General features: G+C 37.5%; 1 protein-coding gene across 1 annotated transcript; it reads right to left on the reverse strand.

Annotated features, from left to right (window-relative positions):
- Positions 1-4,023: 4,023 nt before the first annotated feature.
- LOC122521007 (protein disconnected-like) lies at positions 4,024-20,768 on the reverse strand. Its single transcript, XM_043641380.1, has 2 exons — positions 20,130-20,768; positions 4,024-5,416 (listed from the first exon to the last, which is right to left on the reverse strand). The coding sequence occupies exons 1-2, from the start codon at positions 20,179-20,181 to the stop codon at positions 4,164-4,166; spliced, it is 1,305 nt and encodes a 434-aa protein (XP_043497315.1). The 5' UTR covers positions 20,182-20,768; the 3' UTR covers positions 4,024-4,163.
- Between the last annotated feature and the right edge of the window lie 713 nt (positions 20,769-21,481).

The following is a 21,481-nucleotide window of genomic DNA, read 5'->3' on the forward strand; positions in this document are numbered from 1 at the left end:
TCGTGGACGTGTAGAAGGGGTGTTGGTTTAATGCATAAGCGTTTAGAAGCATACGGTATACTTATACGTCTCCTCAAACCACTTCTACTTACTTATATACCATCATCGTGTGCGGCGTTTCAATGTTACTTCTGAGAGTTTCGAGAAGGAAGAGAAGGATGAAGAAAAATGAGAGAAATAGAAGGTGAAAGAAAGAAAGAACGAGAGAGTAGGTATAGTGATTACTATACTATATATGTATGTACGAAAATTTTGTGGCTTTTTACCTGATACCGAGCAGGACGGACAGGTAAAATCGTAAGGGGGCTTTGAAGAAGAGGTATATGGGAGGGGAAAGGGGAAGGAGGCCCGGTTTTCGAGCAGGTAGCCAACGTCGTCGTTCGAACGTCATTGCCACCTGCCGCAGAGATCGAGGATCCTCGGGATAAGAAGGGAGGCCAAAGAGAATCATTATTTTCTTAGGCAATTTACCTTTATGCTAAACAGCTGCCGAACCTGGCAACGCCTTCTTCACTCTTTCTTCCTCTCTTTCATTTCTTTCTTTCTTGCTTGCTTTCTTTTTCTCTTTGATTCCGTTGCTAATCAACGCCTTGCTTGGGAAAGCACGAACGAGTAGCCGTTTCATAATATAACTTCTAACATTCAACCACCGGGTTCCTATATTATATATCCAGGTAGTTTTCAAATATGCTGTTATTTGATCGAATCCTGTAACTATCGAATGATTCCTCGATAACGGTTAGCGTTAAATTATCTTCATATGACAGTTTAATCAATGGCATAGAATATCGACACAAAAAATAATATCTTTTTAAGTGTACGTGTTTTATTGGAGATTCACAAAATCACATTTCTTTTTTTCTTCTTTTTTTTTTTTATACCTCTTTCCAAATATCGAAATATATAATAAGCGTAAATTTCGATGTTCCGTTCGTTGCGTATATTATTTTCTTTGACTTCTAATTTAAACTGGATTTTTATTTTTTATTTTTTTTTTTCGTAGGATAGAAAGCTCGCAAGAATAATTCGAACTTCGTTAATTTCTGGGTAAGAAATTTACCGGCGAATGGAAAGTCTAGTCGAGTTGTCGCTATCGATTGTGATCGAACGTAAACGAGCGTTTGTCGATTAGCAATTGAGAGAGAGAGAGAGAGAGACGAGATTATTTTCTCTCTCTTTTCTATCCCTTTGGTCGGCACGTTTGTCGGCACGTTTGCGAACTTTGCGCCCGAGTCATGCATCGCTTTGCAAACCGATTTCGCAAGAGACTTTACTCTCAACGTGTTTGTCTTCGTCGTTGTCGTTGTTACATTCTCGCGTGTAACGTTCTAATTAGACCAACCACACTTGGACGATCATTAACGCGGTATTAACGATAAATGGGCACGATTACACGGGCCCAATGAAGGGTGTAATGCAATAAATATCTGTAACTCGTGTTAAACGCCAAACCTAACCGAATCCTTTTACTCAGTTATCGAATACAAGTATTTATCCGCCTTTCACCTTTCTTCGAATTGCTCTTTCGAATATTCTTGGCATCGTGATAACGCATTCTGCATTCTAACTTTCTTCCTTTCCTTCAAACACTTTCCCGTTTACTACAAAAGAACAAGCTTATACAATTTTGGGAAAGTTTTGTATTTTAAATACCGCGAGGTCTCTTATTATTTAAATGAGCGTGATAATTATCTGATATATATATACAATTTCAAAAATATGTATAATTATTGTAGCAGGTGTTACAAGTTGTAGTTGAAAATAAGTATATATATATATAAATTGCTACTGGAAAGTTAAAGATTTAAAGATAACACTGAACCATATTACCGGTTGTAATGTTAAGACTAAAATTAGAAAGCATTAGAAGGAAATATAAAGTCACAGACACGTTAAACATAAAGAATATTGAAAATGTTGGGTATGAAAAATATTTCAAAAAAAAGTATCGAGCCAACGATAGCGCGTGTCAAAGAACGCAACAACAAAAAATTATAAAAAGAAGATACTTTGGTCTTCCTACTGGTTTCTCTTCTCGGTTATCTGAGAAATTATTGCGTTTGTTGCGTCGTTATCTTCAGACCAGATGTGTCTCGCGAATAATGAACACTTTCCGGTGTCTAAAGGTGACGGCAGGGGACACACCTGAGTACATCGTCATCTTCTTCACCTTCCTCGTGGAAGTCTCCTTTTCCCCCTCCCTCTCTTACTTTTTCCTCTTATCTTTCTTCTCTTCTCTTCTCTTCTCTTCTCTTCTCTTCTCTTCTCTTCTCTTCAAACATTTTTACGAGTAGGTATACGTCTTATATTAGTTAGACCAACGAACCGATAACGCGCTTACGATCGGTGCTAAATGCGCAGGTAAACTTAGAATTACCAGCTGCAACTGGCTCGAACTCGCTCGAGAAAGACAAATCGTCGATGCCACTTGCTAATTAACTTTGCCGGTTTTCCTTTCCACGATCGTGCTTTTTATTCGCGCGCGATAATGTTGTTTTTTTAAACGTAATCGCAGACATCGCTTAGATCATTCGAGCCCACTTGGCCGTACCTCTGGTCCATCCTGTCGATCCACTTTGCAAATATATTTACGACAATTTTCGAAAAAAACGTAAAAGAAAGTGATACGAGGATGGAATCCTTGACTCTTCTCGGAAATATATATGTGTACCTGTATAGAAACATTTAATGATATTCCTATTTCATTTACGATACTCGTTTTAGGACTCACTCAGCTAGTATCGATTTGGTAAATTATTATTATTATTATTATTATTATACCAACAGTAATTATACTCCCTGAATACCTTGAAATTTTCTAGAAAATATAATCTTGTAATTAATGGACACATGATTTACGGGAAAGGTACGGTCGAACAACGAAACTCGATTATTCATTAATTTTCTTCGTTTCTTTTTTTTTGTTTCTTTCTTCACAATTGCAATTTATTTGAACTTCTTTTTTCAAACGCGAGGTTGTCTTATAACGTAAAAAGGTACATACAGGACATTCAGCGCGAAACGCTGTTACACGTCGCGAACACGTCGCATAAGCGTTCGCACAAGTTATATCATATGTTTTTTAATAATAATTCTATATCGACAATAATATTGTTATTTGTAGCCTAATATATGTACGACGGAGCCTGTTTATGGCAACTTGGAGTAATATATTTACATTAACGCGTTTTTTTGCGATTAACTTGATTTAATTAAAGCTCGCATCGATGTATGTTTGTTTAAAATTATTTATTCGATATTATTTATCGTCATCATCATCATCATCATCATCATTATCATTATTTTTTACATCTTAGGTGCGAGATTAATTTTACATACAAAAGACTCTCATCGATCTGTTTTTAATCTACATGCTTACACATGTAACATATTCGTTCTTCGTAAGTTATACGGTAGTATTTATTCCAAGCTCGCTTGAATGGAAGCTAAGTACGAATGAAATTCGTTCAAGAATTGCGAGATTTTTCAAAAGGAAAGCCAAGATAAGTAGTACGAGCGTTTAAATATTCAGCACTAACAATTGGTAGTTTTCTTTTTTTTTGTATTGTCTCGTTGCGTACTTTTAATAAGTGTAAATGCGCGTCTTCAAATTATTCGATCGTTCGTCACAGATCTTTCAATATTAGACTGAATTAAAAACTAGTTTTAAATCTCTGTTGCAAGATCAATTTTCGTAAGTTGAAAAAGGATATCGTCGAAAACTCGTTTAATGAATGAACGATGATTTTATTGAAATCGGATAAATATATATATGTATGTATATATATATGTAGGATTCGAGAAAAAATTGGACCGTTGGACTGACTGGATTCGAACCCGGATTCCGCTTTCCGGGCGACTGCACTTTAACCCATTGAGCTATCCAGGACTCACCGTCCAATCTCATCACGAATGCCTATTCAAGTGTTTGACTTGGAGGCGCTCGCATCCTACATATATAGTCTTTCATTTAGTAATAATATTCAATACAAATTTGTCAAGGTAAAATGTAAAAGCGTTCAATTAGAATTAATCATATTTAATTGAGATGCTTTGAAACGAGGGCTCCGGGCACACTCTCATAACTTTTGACGTATGAATATATTGGAATAGTTTTATTTAGACGCCAGGTCTAAAAATCAATGAAGAAAAATACGATTGGTTTAATCTTCTTTCCTTTTCCTTAATTTTCCTTCGGTTTGAATCGTCCTGGATACGAGATCGACGCAAGCAGCAAAAGACGAACCGATTACCTGTTGACCCTCATTAATTTCATTGAGTTTACTTAAAGTCATAATATAACTGCATGCAATCCTAAGTACAGAGAGCTTAGACAGTTTTTGATTATGCGAGTAAGCGGGTATGGTTCGTCTTAGGGTGTCGAAAGCAGCGCTTATCGTATGAACCCGCGTTCTTTCTCTGGCATTGGCTTCGATTCTTCTTTCACGCGTCATATTTTTGTAATTTCGTTGTTGACCAGTTCCTCCAGAAGTGGTTGTACTCTGGGGATGCCTCGAGTGATTGGTCTGTTGGGTAGCCGGTGCTTGATGATTTTGTTGCCGATGCGGAGGAATAGGATGATTCTGATGAGGATGGTGATGGTGATGATGATGATGGCGATGATGATGAGAATGATGAGGCTGTTGTTGATGATGATCTAACGGATAAGTAGACGGTGCTCTTTCGTATGTTCCGCTGACAGCTGGATGCGATGGCACTCTTGGAATTTCTCCTCTTAAAACGAGCGCTAGTGGTTCCTCCTGGAGTTTCGGACGATTAGAAAGAACGATCCCAGGTGTCGGAGGAATTGGAGAAGAACTCGTAGGTGTCAGTTGTTCGAACCTCTGACGCGTTTCTCGTCTCGGAATCGCGTTACCGCGAGTCTGAATTGTGGAATCCGGGCTGCGGTTAGACACCTCTCGTAACCTCATCAGCAACGCTTCTTCTTTGATTCTAGCTTCTCTTCTTTTTCTGATTTCTTCCTCCTCTTCCCTTTCAAGTTCTCGAGCACTACTACTCGTCGACGTGGAAGATACGATCGTAGTAACAGCATTGGTGCTGTTCGACGTACTAGTACTCGAAGACGTTGCTTTCGTCGTGCTAGTCTTCGCGTCATTGCTTTTGCTAGTTGGGCTACTCCAGGGCCTGAAAGGGCTCGGTGATCTAGCCGGTCTCGATTCCTCGTCCGCAACAACCGTCTCTTCGATCTGTTCGAACCTTCTCTTCTTTAACGGTGCCGTACTCGGTTCCTGAATCTTTCTCGGCTCGGCGAGTTTCCTCTTGTTTCTCAAAGAAATCGGTGTCACTTGTACCTCCACGCTGTCCTCGGATGCACTTAGCGAGTGTAGACCGGACATGTCGTCCTCGTCCCCACCGCTGCAGGATCCGTCTCTCTCCGATTCCGCCATTACACCAGCTGTAACAGAAAAAATAAATCGATCGTCAGTCATCGAGTCGGTAATTACGCGTCTAATAGGCAATAACCGTCTCGAGAGAATGAGAGGAAGAAAGAGAAGTATGGGCAGAAATAGATGGATGATCGAGTATTATTATACTCCACGTATAATAGCTCACCGTAGGTACAATGAAAAATTGAAAGTGCAACGTGCCGAGTGTAATCTCAAATGATAAAACGATTATTTCGAATTGTCTGTCAGTTTGAACTTTGCAGGATGTTGTTGCTCTGCAAATGAGTTAGAAAACCACGTTAGAATGTTATCGAATTACCATAATGGAATATAAGTAAGAAAGATTGTGAGAAAAAGTTCGGTTGGAAGTTGGCGAACGTTTTAAGCTCGTCCAAGAAACGAACGATAAATCGCACTCTCGAAGCACCGTTCCCCCGGTAGGTTGTAAATTAAGCGCAAAGCGAGTCACGAGGATCCCGTCGTAGGCGCTTGCTCAGACGTCGCGATACGCGCCGCCTTCGCCACCAACCATCCTCTCTCGACATTTTCCACGAACGTCGACGACGACGACGACGGCGACGTCGACAACAACAACAACAACAACAGCAACACACCGACGCTCTTCGATTTCTTCCAGTCCTACATCTTCCACCGAGCCATACATGGCGAAATATATGGCAGAAAGTCTGACATTTCGTGCTGGCCACCCCTTATGTAACGTGTTCTAGAGCTAATTGCTCGTAAGGATCGTATTTAACGACACACGGACTTTTACACGTCTTACATGCAAACTAATACTACTACTACTACTACTATTACTTGCTGTTAAACGTCAATTTCATTCCACGAAACAATACTACCTATACATTTCATTTTTAAATCGAATTTACGTAAATACCATTGACTAATCCTTGCTAAATATCGAAACGCGAAATAGAGAGAGATAAAACGTTTTAACGTATATACATAGATAGACAGAAAGATAGATATTTACATCCGTAAACGCAGTTGGCTAGGAGACACGTGATAGAGCAAAGAAGAGGACGACGAAGCTTACGCGATCGTTTCCTTCGCGAGTGATTCCGTGGGCGGAATCGCGTACCGGAGACGGGATGTTTTCAACTTCGGTGCGTCATCCAGCTGGTACCATCTGGCGTACAGGGCTCGGCCGATTATAATACGCGCCTCTCCCACTCTCTCTCTCTCTCTCTCTCTCTCTCTCTTTCTATCTCACTTTCGTTCTTTCACTCCATTCTCGTTTCTCTCGAGCGGCTACATAAGCAGAAACGAAATCTGCTATTCTCGGCCATCGCCGACCCCATAGCCAGGAATCCTTTGGTTCGTTAAAAATACGTTAGCCCCACCGGAGGCAGGCAAGTGGCACGTGTCGGCACGACTCGGCCTAGTTAATAGCTAACATTTCTTATTACACTGAAAACAATATTTTTCTTCTCTCTCTCTCTCTCTCTTTCTCTTCATTTCTTTTCTTTCGTCGTTGAAACTAACGATACCATTGATATTTTCAAAAGTAATCGTTTTCGAAGCAGCGTTAAATGTTCCTTCGATATAGGAATACAGTGTTTACTCGACCCCAACGATTCTAATTATTATACAAGTCGCGTTCCAACACAACAGACGCGCGAGACTTCGCCTTCTCTCCCATCTTCTACTATTTTCGACGCTCTCTCTGTCATTCTCTCTCTCTCTCTCTCTCTCTGTCTCTCCTATTTTACTCTCGGCACGTCGTCGTCGTGCGGCAGGTTAAACGAAGTCGATTGTCCGCGTTCATTTCTAGCATAAGACCGAACAACCAACCGGTAAGCTAGACGAATGACGCCTGTCGTTGGACGTTACAACGACACAACAACGAAGAAGAGGAGAGCCGGTCAAGCTCGATCGATCTCGTCGTCCTGACGATAATTTATCGAGTTCTCTTCCTGCCAACTCTTCCTCCCTTCCCCCTTATCCCTATCATTCTATCTATTTTCTTTTTTTATTCCTTTTTACGATCTTCATAATAAATATCTGATAGAACAAGGACTGTATTCACGGTTCATTCGTTCGTTCATAGACCATGGAAATAAAGCTTTCTTATCTTTTTTTTCTTTTTCTCTCTCTCTTTTTCTCTCTCCTTCTTTCTTTTACATTTTTGATCAAACGTGACAACGAACCTGTATGACACGTCGTTCGAGTTTCTCGATTACAGATTAGATCACGTTTGTCTTTCTCTTTCTCTACCCGTTCGGATGCACCCCTTTTTGCCCGAGTTCTCTCTCTCTCTCTTTCTTTCTCTCTGTCTTTCTTTCTTATTCTTTCTTAAGAAGGAAGCTTCTCGCTCGTTTGGATCCGAGGACAGTGGCGGCAGCCACATGGCTCGCTCTGGCGCCAACCTCGTCTACGTCGCTTTCCTTTTATTGCCTTTCCGGGAGGCAACGCGCTTGCTTGCTTGCTTGCTTGCTTGCACACTCGCCGGGAACGACGGGATCGTCTTTCTCGTTTGCGACCGCACTGACCTCGGAGAGCTCCTTCTTGCTATATGCCATCTACCGCTACTGTGTATCGACCTATCGAAAGATTTGCCTGTTTGCCTGCGCTTGCCTGCACACAATTGTTTGTCATTCCTTTATTCAAATTCTTTCTCAAAATCTACGCGCATGTATAACACATATACGACGTGTCTTCTCTCTTTTGAAATTATACTCTTCTTTTGGCGCGTTTGAGAAAATGTGATGGGAGTGATTTTTTTCTTCTTTTTCCTCTTTTTTTTTCTCAAGTGGGTCACCCATCCAGGTACTAATTGTACTCTGCGCTGATTTACTTAAATGATCGAGCGGGAGTAGTTCTATCACCGCGCCATGGCCGTTGACGCATAAAGTAATTCGATATATTTTCCTAATATTTTGTGTGGACTGATATCTATATTTTAATATTTTCTTTTTCTTTTTTTTAATTCTTTCTTATATATATATTATATATATGTAGGATTCGTGAAAAAATTGGGCCGTTGAACTGACTGGACCGGGACTCGAACTCACGAATCTTCCGCTTTCCGGGCGACTGCACTTTAACCCATTGAGCTATCCGGGTCCCACCGTCCAATCTCCTTACGAATGCCTATTTAAGTTTGGCTTGGAGGAACCTCGCATCCCACATATATATAATTATTATTATTATTATTATTTTTTAAATTATTTCTTTTCTTTGAAGTTATTTTTTGAAGTTATTTTTGTGGTTATTGAGGTTATGTGTGTACGTAATTACACAAACCAGTTTTTTTTAACGATTTTTTCATTCGTATTTAGTTCTTTCACTATAACTCGACATGGCAATAAAATGTTCACAATCTAGATACAATATTAGTTAGAACACGAGAACCAAAGGAAACAACACACGTATTTGGGGTCTCTGGTAATCTCGAAATATCCACCTGTTGGCAAGGACCGAATAACTGTTCTGGATCAAACAAGATACGATTGACTTGAAAGTTCTTATTCACTAATACAATTCGAATTGTGCAAATTCCGGTGTTAACGTAAGAAGACGAAAAAGATGAAGATTTTTTAAGATAGTTCATGGAATCACGTACTTATTTCAATACGTACAACGTGTAACACCTGCGTGCGATCGAACGCATGATATCAATCTAAGAAGAGGATTCTCTGCTAAAGAGATATAATACTTCGACCAGCTGGTGTAAAGAGGAAACGACAGAGACAGAGAGAGAGAGGAAGAGGAAGAGGAAGAGAAAGAGAGAGTGAGTGAGTGAGAAGTTAGGTCGCGTGTTACGAAGTTTTTTATCGCACCAGATAACCAACCTGGATTCTCGCCTATCAGCCATCTGCTTCTACTAAATCGTTGAGTATCGTCATCGTCGAGACTTCTCAGTGAAATCGCATATTCTCATAACTGAGATTATCGTGAATCTCTCTCTCTCTCTCTCTTGCTCTTTCCTTTTTGATGCGACAACGAGAAAGGGAAGAAAGAAAGAAGAGAAAAGATAAACGGGAGCTCTTGCTTTACTTGACGACGATAGGAGGACGTAGGAGTCGACGAAGTCGAGAGAGGTCTTCGAGGTCGGCGACAGGCGCCAGTGAAGCGCGCACACACGATCGATCGATCTCTCTTTCTTTCTCCCTGTTTCGTACTTTTATAAACACATCGACGGAGAAACGAGATAGCATGCTTGATCGCGCTGAAAGAAACAGAAAGATACGGGGAAGAGAAAGAGAGAGAGAGAGAGAAATGTTTCGCGACTCCGCGGTTCCGATATCGAACGATATCAAATTCCATTTCATGATTTGTTGGTCCAAGTTCCTCGTGGATCATTGATAAGAACTAACAATTTTTCCCGAGTATATATCTAAATATTATACGTCAATTAAAATATATATATTTTACTATTAACTAATGAATTTGGTAATTTATGAAATTATCAGTTAAACAATGGAATGATTATACTCGATCCGTTAAAGTATGAAAAAAAAGGTAGAATTCATAAATAGTATTGATAAGAACTAACAATTTTTCCCGAGTATATATCTAAATATTATACGTCAATTAAAATATATATTATATTTTACTATTAACTAATGAATTTGGTAATTCATGAAATTATCAGTTAAACAATGGAATGATTATACTCGATCCGTTAAAGTATGAAAAAAAAGGTTGAATTCATAAATAGTATTGATAAGAACTAACAATTTTTCCCGAGTATATATCTAAATATTATACGTCAATTAAGATATATATATTTTACTATTAAATAATGAATTTGGTAATTCATGAAATTATCTGTTAAACAATGGAATGATTATACTCGATCCGTTAAAGTATGAAAAATAAGGTAGAATTCATAAATAGTATTGATAAGAACTAACAATTTTTCCCGAGTATATATCTAAATATTATACGTCAATTAAAAAATATATTTTACTATTAACTAATGAATTTGGTAATTCATGAAATTATCAGTTAAACAATGGAATGATTATACTCGATCCGTTAAAGTATGAAAAAAAAGGTAGAATTCATAAATAGTATTGATAAGAACTAACAATTTTTCCCGAGTATATATCTAAATATTATACGTCAATTAAAATATATATATTTTACTATTAACTAATGAATTTGGTAATTCATGAAATTATCAGTTAAACAATGGAATGATTATATTCGATCCGTTAAAGTATGAAAAAAAAGGTAGAATTCATAAATAGTATTGATAAGAACTAACAATTTTTCTTAAGTAAAAATGTATCTATAGAAATATATATGTTATTATTAAAACGTGTGTGAATGACTATACTGATTTGTTAAAGTATGAAAACAAGGTAGGATTACATACTTTAACTATGTATTTATTTGTATAAGATTGATATGAAAACTACGTAAAATTGACTGCATAATTGCCAAATAATTGCGACAATTGTTGTTTTAATTATCACTAGAATGTTACTAACAATAAATCGTTTCGTAAATCTTCGGTTTCCTATCATAAATTATTATCATACGAATTATCGACGATGAGAACATTTTTTTTCCAAATTTCAAACCATTTGTACATTATTAATAAGAACGTTAATTCGGTCGATGTCTTTCGTATTATTCGAGTTTATTTTTCACTAGAGAGTAAATTAAAAAAGTAGAGAGTAATAAAAAATAAAAAATAAAAAATAAAAGTTAACGTGAAACGTTGACGATCTGATTAAGATATCAGACGGAAATGATTTGTTTGCAAAATATTACGTATAGGATGCGTGTGTCGCGAGTGTCTGTTAGAAGATGCTGCCTGAATCTATTTTTAAAGAATGATATCAGCTGAATGATCAGCTGTTCGTAATACTGCTTCCTTCCGAGAGGGACAGTTTCTCTCTCTCTGTCTCTCTCTCTCTGCAAGTAATTACGCACGCGGCAAACTTGTGCGTTACGAATGTCATCTTGATGATCAAATGCAAACTCGCTGAGGTATATCTGTTATAAACGATTGCACGCACACACACATATATATATACACACACACACACACACACAAAAGATTGCAGGAGAGCACCGGCCGATCGAAGATATCCACATGTGTGGCGTACGCATGCACGCTTTAATACGCGGCCATCTTTCTTCTTCTTCTCGTTCGGCAATTGTTCAAACAGAGACCGAAATAGTTCGAGGACATCTGTGCAAACTCTTACGTACACGAATTGTAATGAATCGTAGTAGAGAGGTGACTGATATATACATATATATAAACTTAAAATATATATGTATAGATGCATATATACATACGTCGCAACTTTTTTTTTTTTTACTCCGAGCGCGTGTATTTTTTCACGCTTCTTCAATTTCATGAAAATGAATTACTCTTCGTATCTTTGAATAGCAAACGAAGATGACGAATTACGAGGAATCCTATTGAAAAATCGTTTCAATTCATTGTTACTTATTGCTAAAGAAAAGTATTAAACACGGAATAAATTTGTTTAACGTCCTACCCGTTAATATGCAAAAATTATACGATTTTTTATTTACATTTGTTTAAAAGTATAAATGTACGATAATAAGGAATAGCTTTTAGTTAGTTGAAGACGGTATTTTGAAGTTGTAAATAGGCTTGACATGAATCTTTCATTATTTCATTTGCATATTTAAATAAGAAATTATACGGAGAATATTAATTTTGATAAATTTCTATGAAATAGGTATGTTAAAAGAGGTAATTTAATTAGCGTTTGATACATCATTGCTCGTCGATGTATCATTAGAATGAAGTAAACGTAATTCCTTGGAAATTGAATTGAGATGAAACGGGGATGATAAATAAGAGCTACTTTAATTTCCTCTAAGTATTTTTCTTTACAAATCTATTCAACACTTCCTCGAAACAATCCCGGTTCGCTAAAAGACGGAAGAAGGGTGTCAGCGACCTCGTTCTTTCCAAGTACGCCTCGACGACCTTGCTTGGCGTGCAGTCACGCCTTTTGCTTCGCGTAACGTTCCCGCTTCTCTGTGGAAGAAGATGCGTTCAAAGATTGCGTTTAACGATCAACCAATTTGCTGCTGCTGTTTCACGCGACCACTTGCCATCCCCTTTCGACAGATTTTCCTACCGATCTTTCCCATACGTAGATATGTAACTCTTATTAAAAATACAAATATATTTATCAGAGAGTGCAACGATATCGGACACGTGCTGCTTCATAGGATTCTAACAATAAAACGAGACGCGTACAATTTTAAGATGCGACCTTTAGCATGAAATTAATAATCGATACGAATGAATACAAGGTACGACCTTTTCGATTATATCGTTTCGTTAAAAATCATTCGAAAAGAAATATTTGTATTTTTGTCAGAATTCCTGATTTATACATTTTCTTCAATTAATTGCAATAGCGTGATTTTTATATTCCAATGAGTTTGACATTACAGATGAATAAGTGTTCGAAGTTTACTTCCTTCCGTGTCTCGTACCTTTTGTTCTTTCTCAATCTTTCTTTCTCTTTCGTTCTAATGATTAGACGTTTCGAAAGAGTGCTTTAGCCGCCTACAGCGTGCCTGCCTCTCTTTAGTCTTATGTTAGACGAGCTGAAAATAAACGTTCGTTCGTAAATGCGATTACCGCGAAGGAAGAAGAGAGAGAGAGAGAGAGAGAGAGATAGAAAGAGCCCAGGCCAAATAGTTTCTTCTTGAATTATAAATAAATGTCGTGTTCGGGTGAAGAGAATGATCGAGCGGTCATGGTGACGGAGCACGCGTACCACGAATACCACGATTGTTTCTCGATTTTGGCGCCGAGATATTTTCTATCTCTTTCTCTCTCTCTCTCGAATATTTCTTTATGGCAACGACGAACGACAGCAAACTGCGGCTACGCGAAAGTTACTTTCAATATTATATTTCATTGCCACATTCTTCAAACACTTTTTTATATTATTTTATTATTAATTTTATAGTTTTATATTATAGGATCTAACGATATATTAAAATACTTTAAAAAAAATTAACCGGTCATTCATTCATCTTAATCTTTTACAAAATCCCGAATAAAACGTTACGTTAAAAGTTGCTCATGTCAATTTATATTTTCTCTGTTGCTTTTGAGTATTGAAAAATAATTGGAAAATATTAAACGCAACTTTTTATTAATATGACAAAATTTATCTATATCTCTGTTATACATTATAGTATATACCAATATTGTTGTCAAATATTTTAAACACGTAATCACTTTAAACCTTTACACATATTATAAGTCCGAACTGTTGTTTAAATTCTCCTTAGAGTAACATTTTTAGAATCTCTTGAATACTGCAAAATGATTGTTTCTACACTTCTGTTATAAATTATCGAAACAATAAAATTGATTAGACAGATGCCGATAACGTTTCAAAGATCTCCCTTTCTCTCTCTTTCTCTTTGTCTTTTTTGATTGCTCTCGTCCATTCATTTCGAATCATCCGACTGATTTTTTTCAGTTTAATTTATCTCTATAGAGAATAGTAGAGTAGACCACTAGTAGACACGAGAAATGTTCAACAATTTTGAATAGATCTCCGATCGTTGTCTCGAATCATTGAACGAATATCGATGAAAAAATTACAATGTTAACGAGTTTCTCTTTGGAGACTGGCCGATGTTACAGTGAATCACGAGGCGCGAGTTTTTGCGAATGAAATTTGAATGATTGTCACTCAAGTCGGAAAGAGTTGATAGAAAGAAGGTAAAGAGAGGAGAAAAAGAGGAAAGAGAGGGAATATGAAGGTTCGAAGCTGTCAACGGGTATAATCGTCCCCGTGAATCGGCAGGAAACGACGCGTCCACGCTCGAACCGACGGAGATTTATCGACGAGTTTTGCTTTTATCCTTTCTCTCTCTCTCTCTCTCTCTCTCTCTCAATTTATTTTTCTCTCTCTTTCTCTATCTCTCTATCTTTCACTTTTGAAGGCTCGCGCGAGTAGGCGCTTCGCAGAAAGGCTTCTAGCGGAAACGCGCGCGAGAGTCATTCGTAGTTTGTACGAGAACGGAATATGTATAATGACGGTTATTTTCTATCTTTCTCTGACTCTCTCGACCTTATTCCTTTTCTTTTTTTATTATTTTTTTCTTTTACTTTGACTTCTCTTCTCTTTTCTTCGTCGTTCCACACTTGCGGCTCATAAAATGATTTCGAGTCTGCTGGCGCTAGCCAGATGCCTTCTCAAAGGATACTAGTTAACGTTCATATTCTAACTTACATACTTATATGTACGTGCGTGTATATATTTGTAGGATTCGTGAAAAAAATTGGACCGTTGGACTGGCTGGAGGACCGGGACTCGAACTCACGAATCTTCCGCTTTTCGGGCAACTGCTGTTTAACCCATTGAGCTATCCAGGGCCCACCGTCCAATCTTCTTACGAATGCCTATTTAAGTTTGGCTCGCCTTTTTTATTTCAATTCGATACTTTTTAACATTCTCGCGAAAAAATGCATAAACCATTCGATAAAGTGCAAAAATGTTGATTAAAATAAATATTACGTATCGTCCGACGTATTTGTTAAATCTTTGAAAAGAATATTTATCGATTGATCGATACGATCGAGTTCATGCATTTATCGAGATGACAGAAGTATGAACGGGAACGAATTAATTATATACAGGATGTCCCAAAAGTCATCTTACTAGATATTTCGGGTGGTGTCTATACTTTTTTAATAACACTGGAACTACAGATTTATAACTTCAAATGAAAAATATATGTTGTTTTTATTGCTCTTCCCCTTCTACATATTTGAGTTATTATACTTTTCTATGAAATTTTCTCGCACGTAGGCAACTTTTCCAAAAAGGTGCTTGTCTTTTACAGACTTTCTGAAATCAACACTACACGTTTCTTTTCCGAAAGGTTTACCCATTAAAATATACTAAACGTGCCCATCGTTACTTGACTTTAGTGACTTTACGGGAACTGCTTTTTACAACATGGCTAGACTATTAAAAACTAAAGTGAGAAATTGAATATTGTAATTTTATAAATCAAAAATTGATTTTAGGTTTGGTTTCGTTTGTTCTCGCGAAAGCGACACTTGGAACACCTTGTATATAAATGCAGTACATGTGCACTCATAGACAATCTCTCGGACCGGTCGTACTCGGTTATATCAATCGAGTACGAATAGATAAGAGAACAAATTCCCGTTCCATTGACTTTGTCTCTTGACCTTTGGCAGCAGTACTCTAGCAAAACTTCCTGACTTTCTAATGCAAGACTCGTGCGCATCCGGTAAAACGTTGCTTATTTTTTCGATAATTTTATGTTATTCTATGATTCGTCATATTTGCGTACGATTTGAATGAATAAAACAAGAGTGGAGGAGGGTGAAAAGAGAAAGAGAAAGAATGGAAAAATCTTCGGAAGAAAACCGACGCAGCAATCCTGACGCACTGTTTAAAACGTTTTCGCAATCTACTGACGCGCGTATGGAATATATATTTTTTTGTATTTAACATACTTCCTTCTAACTCCGCATAAATATTTTCATTCTCAGATATTATAACGTAATATACGAGCGTACGACGCAATAAGCGAAAATGAGCACGCGTATGGTCTGATCTCTTATTGCAATCGCTTGATAATAAAGCTTGGATCGTATTTAAGTATTTACGTACTTATATAGATATTATATTATACGTATCTATAGAGTTTTGAGATTAGGTAGTCAATTTTTACTCGTACGATTTTCTGTTTATCACTAATGGACAACTATACCATTAACCGTAGATTTATTTTGTCTATATTAATAAATATATGTGTAGGTAGATATACAGGTGGCGCGTTAAGAGATATTTCTACAAATAAAATTCGATCGAGTAAGTACTTATGGCAATTTAAAGATTATAAAATTTGTAAGTGAATTTTGCTGACAGTATATTTCCTGTTTGTCATTAAAGACGACTCTAACCCATCAGTTGTAGATTTATTATACATTCGCGAATCTATAGAAATTTGTTCTTAAACTTATTTCGATTACCACTTTGACAAATAAAACTTGATCGAGAGAGTAAGTACCTATAATAAGTACTTACTTATGTATCTACAATTTTACAAAAATTAGTCAATTCTTAAGTGAATTAAGTGAATTTTGCTTATGCGATTTTCTGTTTGTCACTAAAGACGACTAGCGTCAGCTGTAACACTAACTTATACATTCGCAAATATATACACGCACACATAACACACAGATGCACATATATACACGGATAAACATATATGCAGAGGGGAGTTCTCGACAAAACGGAAGGGAATAAAGTTGGCGCTACGCGTCCCGTGACGAACGCTTTACACGGAGTAACAGCCGTAAGAGAGCCACAGGTGCGCCCATGTTTATCCGTTGATCCAAAGATACATATATACATACGTACATACATATATACATACATATATACATGTATATACATATATACGTATGTATGTATGTAGATATCTCTGTTCGTTCTTCCACTCGAATACACATTCACACATGTGCACACGTAGACATATGTGTGTACCTACATTAAAAGGCAAGCTTTATAAGGTATTAAAACGCGCACTTGGCGAGCATGATATTATCATACAGGTTCGAATAATCGATCTAGATCCGGTCGAAGAGATATAACAGGAGCCGGATATGAATATAGAAAGAGTCCCTTGTAATAAGGTCACGAAGGTATGTATGCTTCTCGACACGCACTCTTGCGTTCCGTTTATTTTTCTCTAATGAAAAGGTGGAAGGTAGGTTAAAAAAAAAGTAACACTATAGAAAGATTATTATTTAGATGTTTTCGTAAATGAAAATTATTTCGTTCGTTAATACAACTTTTCGATTTCTTACATTTTGATTTATTTATTATTGAATTATGTGATATTAATGTTGGACAACTAACAGGACAATCTTATGTATTTCAGGCAAGGTCCAATTACCTAGGAAAACAGGTTTTTTTTGTGTGTTCGTCTATGCTTTTAAATATAGAAAGAAGAAAGGTTGAGTAGACGGCAGGTGCGAGTTGGACGCACAGGTGGGCGCAAAGAAGAGGATCGTGTACCTTTCTCTCTTTCCTTCTCTTCTATTTTATTTCTTTTTCTTTATCTCTCTTTTAGCTGGGATGCACAATCGCGTATCGATTACACTCGGCTGGTCTTCGGACCGCGTGTGGTACTATCCGTCAGATAAAATTCTATTCTCCTAGCAATTTCGCTTAACGGATTTAACCAAGTCGAATTTCACGAGTGGTTGCTCGAGCGGAAAAGGAAAGGATCCTTTCGTAGAACTCAAGGTCGGATGAGATGAGTAGATATTGTCCATTCCCGACCCATATTCTCCGGAAACCCATAAACGTTTCGCTATATTACGTCATGAAAAATTTCGTAGAAAAAACAAAAAAAAAAAAACAAACTTTCATTTTTGCGCGAGATGAAACGAAATAATAATCATCGTCATTGATGTCTGATCGATCAAACAAAGGTTATCCATCTCCAGAAGACATGTTTTTTATTTTTATCCATTACGATTGGAATTTGCCAACGGATTCTCGTTCCTTTATTCCTCTCTCATTGATTTTAAACGATCTCTGTTTCTCAAATAGATCCTTCCGATAGAGGATGGATAACAATGAAAGAACGAACAGAACCACGCGTGTGACAAAATCTGACCTAAATACATTCGGTAGCGTGGGTTGTGTGTTGCGATGTATACGCGCGAAAATTCTTTACTCGTGTGCGAACTTTTAGAGAGAGAGAAATACTTTCGTTTATATTTTTTTTACAAAATATATAAAAAAAAAAAATAGATAAAACGACAAAACTTGTTGTTTTTTGTTTTTTATCGAATATACAAGCGAATTAAAAAGTTTCCTCAAAATTGTAACTGACTCAATCAGTGATCGCATACTTGCACCTATACAAAAAGAAAGAGAGAGAGAGAAAGAGAGAGAGAAGAAAAAAGAAATATATAAATGAGTTCCTAAAAGAAAAATTGTTTCAAACGACGAACCTATAATAAAAATATTCATCAATCCTTGCTAACGAAACCAAATAGTACAAAATCCACGAAAAATCATGCGAAATTGAATAATTATTCTTATTTTATCGTTAGATGTGTAAAAGAAAAAAAAAGGAAGAGAAAAATAGAGAAAAGAAGAGAACAAAAAATCAGAGAGAGAGAGAGAACATTATCGAACGGTAACTATACATACAAAAGAAGACGATTAGAGTAGTCGGATTTTTAGCATGGTCAAGAGGTCGTTCGTCAGAGCACGTTAGATCGCTTTGTCCATCTTTCTGTCTCTCTTGTGTGTGGCGCGACCCACGCTGGCGCCGGCGCGCCCAGTCTCTCTCTCTCTCTCTCTTAACACACACACACATATATATACATTAACATACATACAGAGGGACACAAATACCCAAACACAAAGTTACTACTCGCAGCATCCAACTCTCGAAACACGACTATTATTCTCCCATCTCTGTCTCACTCTGACGCACCCACACGTACCGAACCGAGACAGAGATAGAGAGACAGAGAGAGAGGGAAAGAGAGAGAAACTCGATTCCCCGGCATCGTGTCTCGCGGCAGCACAGAGAGTCACTCGATCTCTCACTCTCCGGTCCGGCTGGCGCCGCTCATAACAATAATTATCATTCTCCGCGACCCCCACCAACGATACTATCAATCGACCAAATGCCTGCCGGCACATTCAACGCAATCGCAACTTCTACCCGCCGTTAACTAATCGCTTCGCTGTGAGATAGATAGATAGAAAGAGACACTGGGAGAGAGAGAGAGAGAGAGAGAGACCAAGGCGCCAGATTTAACCTCCTATTTTAGCCGTTTCGCACTACTGCTTGCTATCGTTCCTTCGCTTGGTTTCCTTTTTTTTTATACTTCATTTCTTACACTTAGTTTCTCTCTCTCTTTCTCTCTCTCACTGTCTCATTTTTTCCGTCTCTCGAAAAAATGTGCTATCTTTTCTTCCGTTTTCCGTTTCTTTATCCTTCGTAAAGTAAGCAGATAGTTACCGTGCAATTATTTATCATCGATCGATCTTTTAAAAATGGCAATGTGTCTATTAGATGAGTGCTTATTTAAAATGCTAGATCCATCATCCTTGACCAAAATAATGTTCTTGTTATCGGGTCGAGTACGTGGTAGTTTCTTAAATTGCTATAGAAAACACTGTAATCTTTCTATGTTTTGTGTGTAATTATTAAACGACGTCTTTATCGTAAGATAAAGGATGTATGATACTTATGTTAGATTGATATTTGTAAATAAAGGAGGAAATGGAAAAATGATAGATCGTTGTTTGTCGCGTTTATTCAGGCAAACGAAAAATACGGATCATTGAAATAACGCATTTTGAATGATGATCTGTCTTTATCGATATTACGAAATTTTGGTCGTTTCTCATTTAAGAATAATAATGCTTACGAATTGTATTCGAGATATACGAATGTTCTTTCATGTGTGTGTGTGTTTAAAAGTAGTATAAGAATGATTTAAAAATTAGTTTTACGAAGACTAACCAGACAAGTTGAAAAATTGTAATTTAAAAGATGACAGAAACGATAAGAGATCGTTTCCTCCGAGTTAAATGTCAAAACAAATATTAAAGAACGAAAGATAATTAGGAACGATCTCGTATCCGATCTCTCTCCTTCGTTATTAATTAAAATAACAAAAAAAAAAAAATATAATTCACAAATCACCTTTCATAAAATCGGAGAGTTCTGACGTTGTTTCCACCACGTGTCCGCTCATTTTCGGCTCATGAATTAACCACGTTCCCACCAGATAATATAATAATCTTTTTCTTTTTTTTTTTTTTTCAAACGAAGACAAACTTTAACTCTTCTAAAACACTCGCGCACATGAAGCGTTCACGGCACTTAAACTTTTAGGTGTTTCCTTGTGGCAGTCACGTGTTAATGGTAATAAAAAATACCAAACGATAAAAAATAAAATAAAATAAAAGAAAATAAAATAAAATAATAAAAAAAGAGAGAAAACAAACTCGTCTAATTCCTCCAAGGTAATCCAAAAATCCAACAAGTGGAGATATTCCCACGAACGTCAAGACAAATCTATATATATATAAATAAATATGTTCTTATTTCGAGGAAACGTTTTATCAAAATTCACGTAAATGAATAAAGCTCGAGTGATATGTTCTCGATACTTTATTTAAAACGTTTGAAAAAAAGTGTCAAATAGAACGATGCTTCCGAAGGAAGAAACGAACGTCCACGCTTGTTCGTAGTCGACAGCGTACTGGTGTTCTCGCCTCGTGTTCCTCGACTCGATGCGACTGCTCTTCGTAAGTCTCGCCGTGTGCGAGGGAGTTCTGACTGGCTTGTACGGTCCTTCCACCACTCAGCATACTACCACCACTACTGCTTGTACCACTACTACTACTACATTACTACTGCACTACTACTATACTACTACAACTGCTGCCAATGCAATTCCACATCATCGGACTACCGTCTATCGGCGACACAAGCAAGGATGCGGCACTTCCAGCAGTGGCTGGACACGAGAAGAAGAAGAAGAAGAAGAAGAAAAAGAAGAAAGGGTAGAAGAGAGAGAAAGAGAAGGATGAAGAGGATCCGATCGGGGGAGGGACAGGAGGAGGAGGAGTGTCGACTGTGTCGGCTCCACGAAACGCGACGCGCCGTATCGGCGCTCGTGGTAGGGGTAAGAACGTCAGGAAAGGATCGGGGTTTGTGTAAGAGTAAAAGAGAGAGAGAGAAAGAGAGTGAGAGAATATCGTGTTCTAGAGGAAGGGGAAGGTGCACGCATTGTTGGAGGCAGGAGGCAACGGGGGCCGACTGAACGGCGCCACTTCTCTCTTTCTCTCTTTCTTTCACTCCCGTGAACACATATACGTATACACACGTGTATACATATACATATACACATACACACATGTGTACGCATACATCTTTAAACCACCCACCAGTCCTAATGCGTTCCATGCTACTCTCTTTCTCTCTTCCGTGCTGTATAGAGAGAATCGCGACTTTATGGGACTCACCGACAACCACCAGAACGTCTCGCT

Source organism: Polistes fuscatus, unplaced genomic scaffold, assembly GCF_010416935.1.
Source record: "Polistes fuscatus isolate 324 unplaced genomic scaffold, CU_Pfus_HIC Scaffold4, whole genome shotgun sequence".
NCBI classification, from domain to species: Eukaryota; Metazoa; Arthropoda; class Insecta; order Hymenoptera; family Vespidae; genus Polistes; species Polistes fuscatus.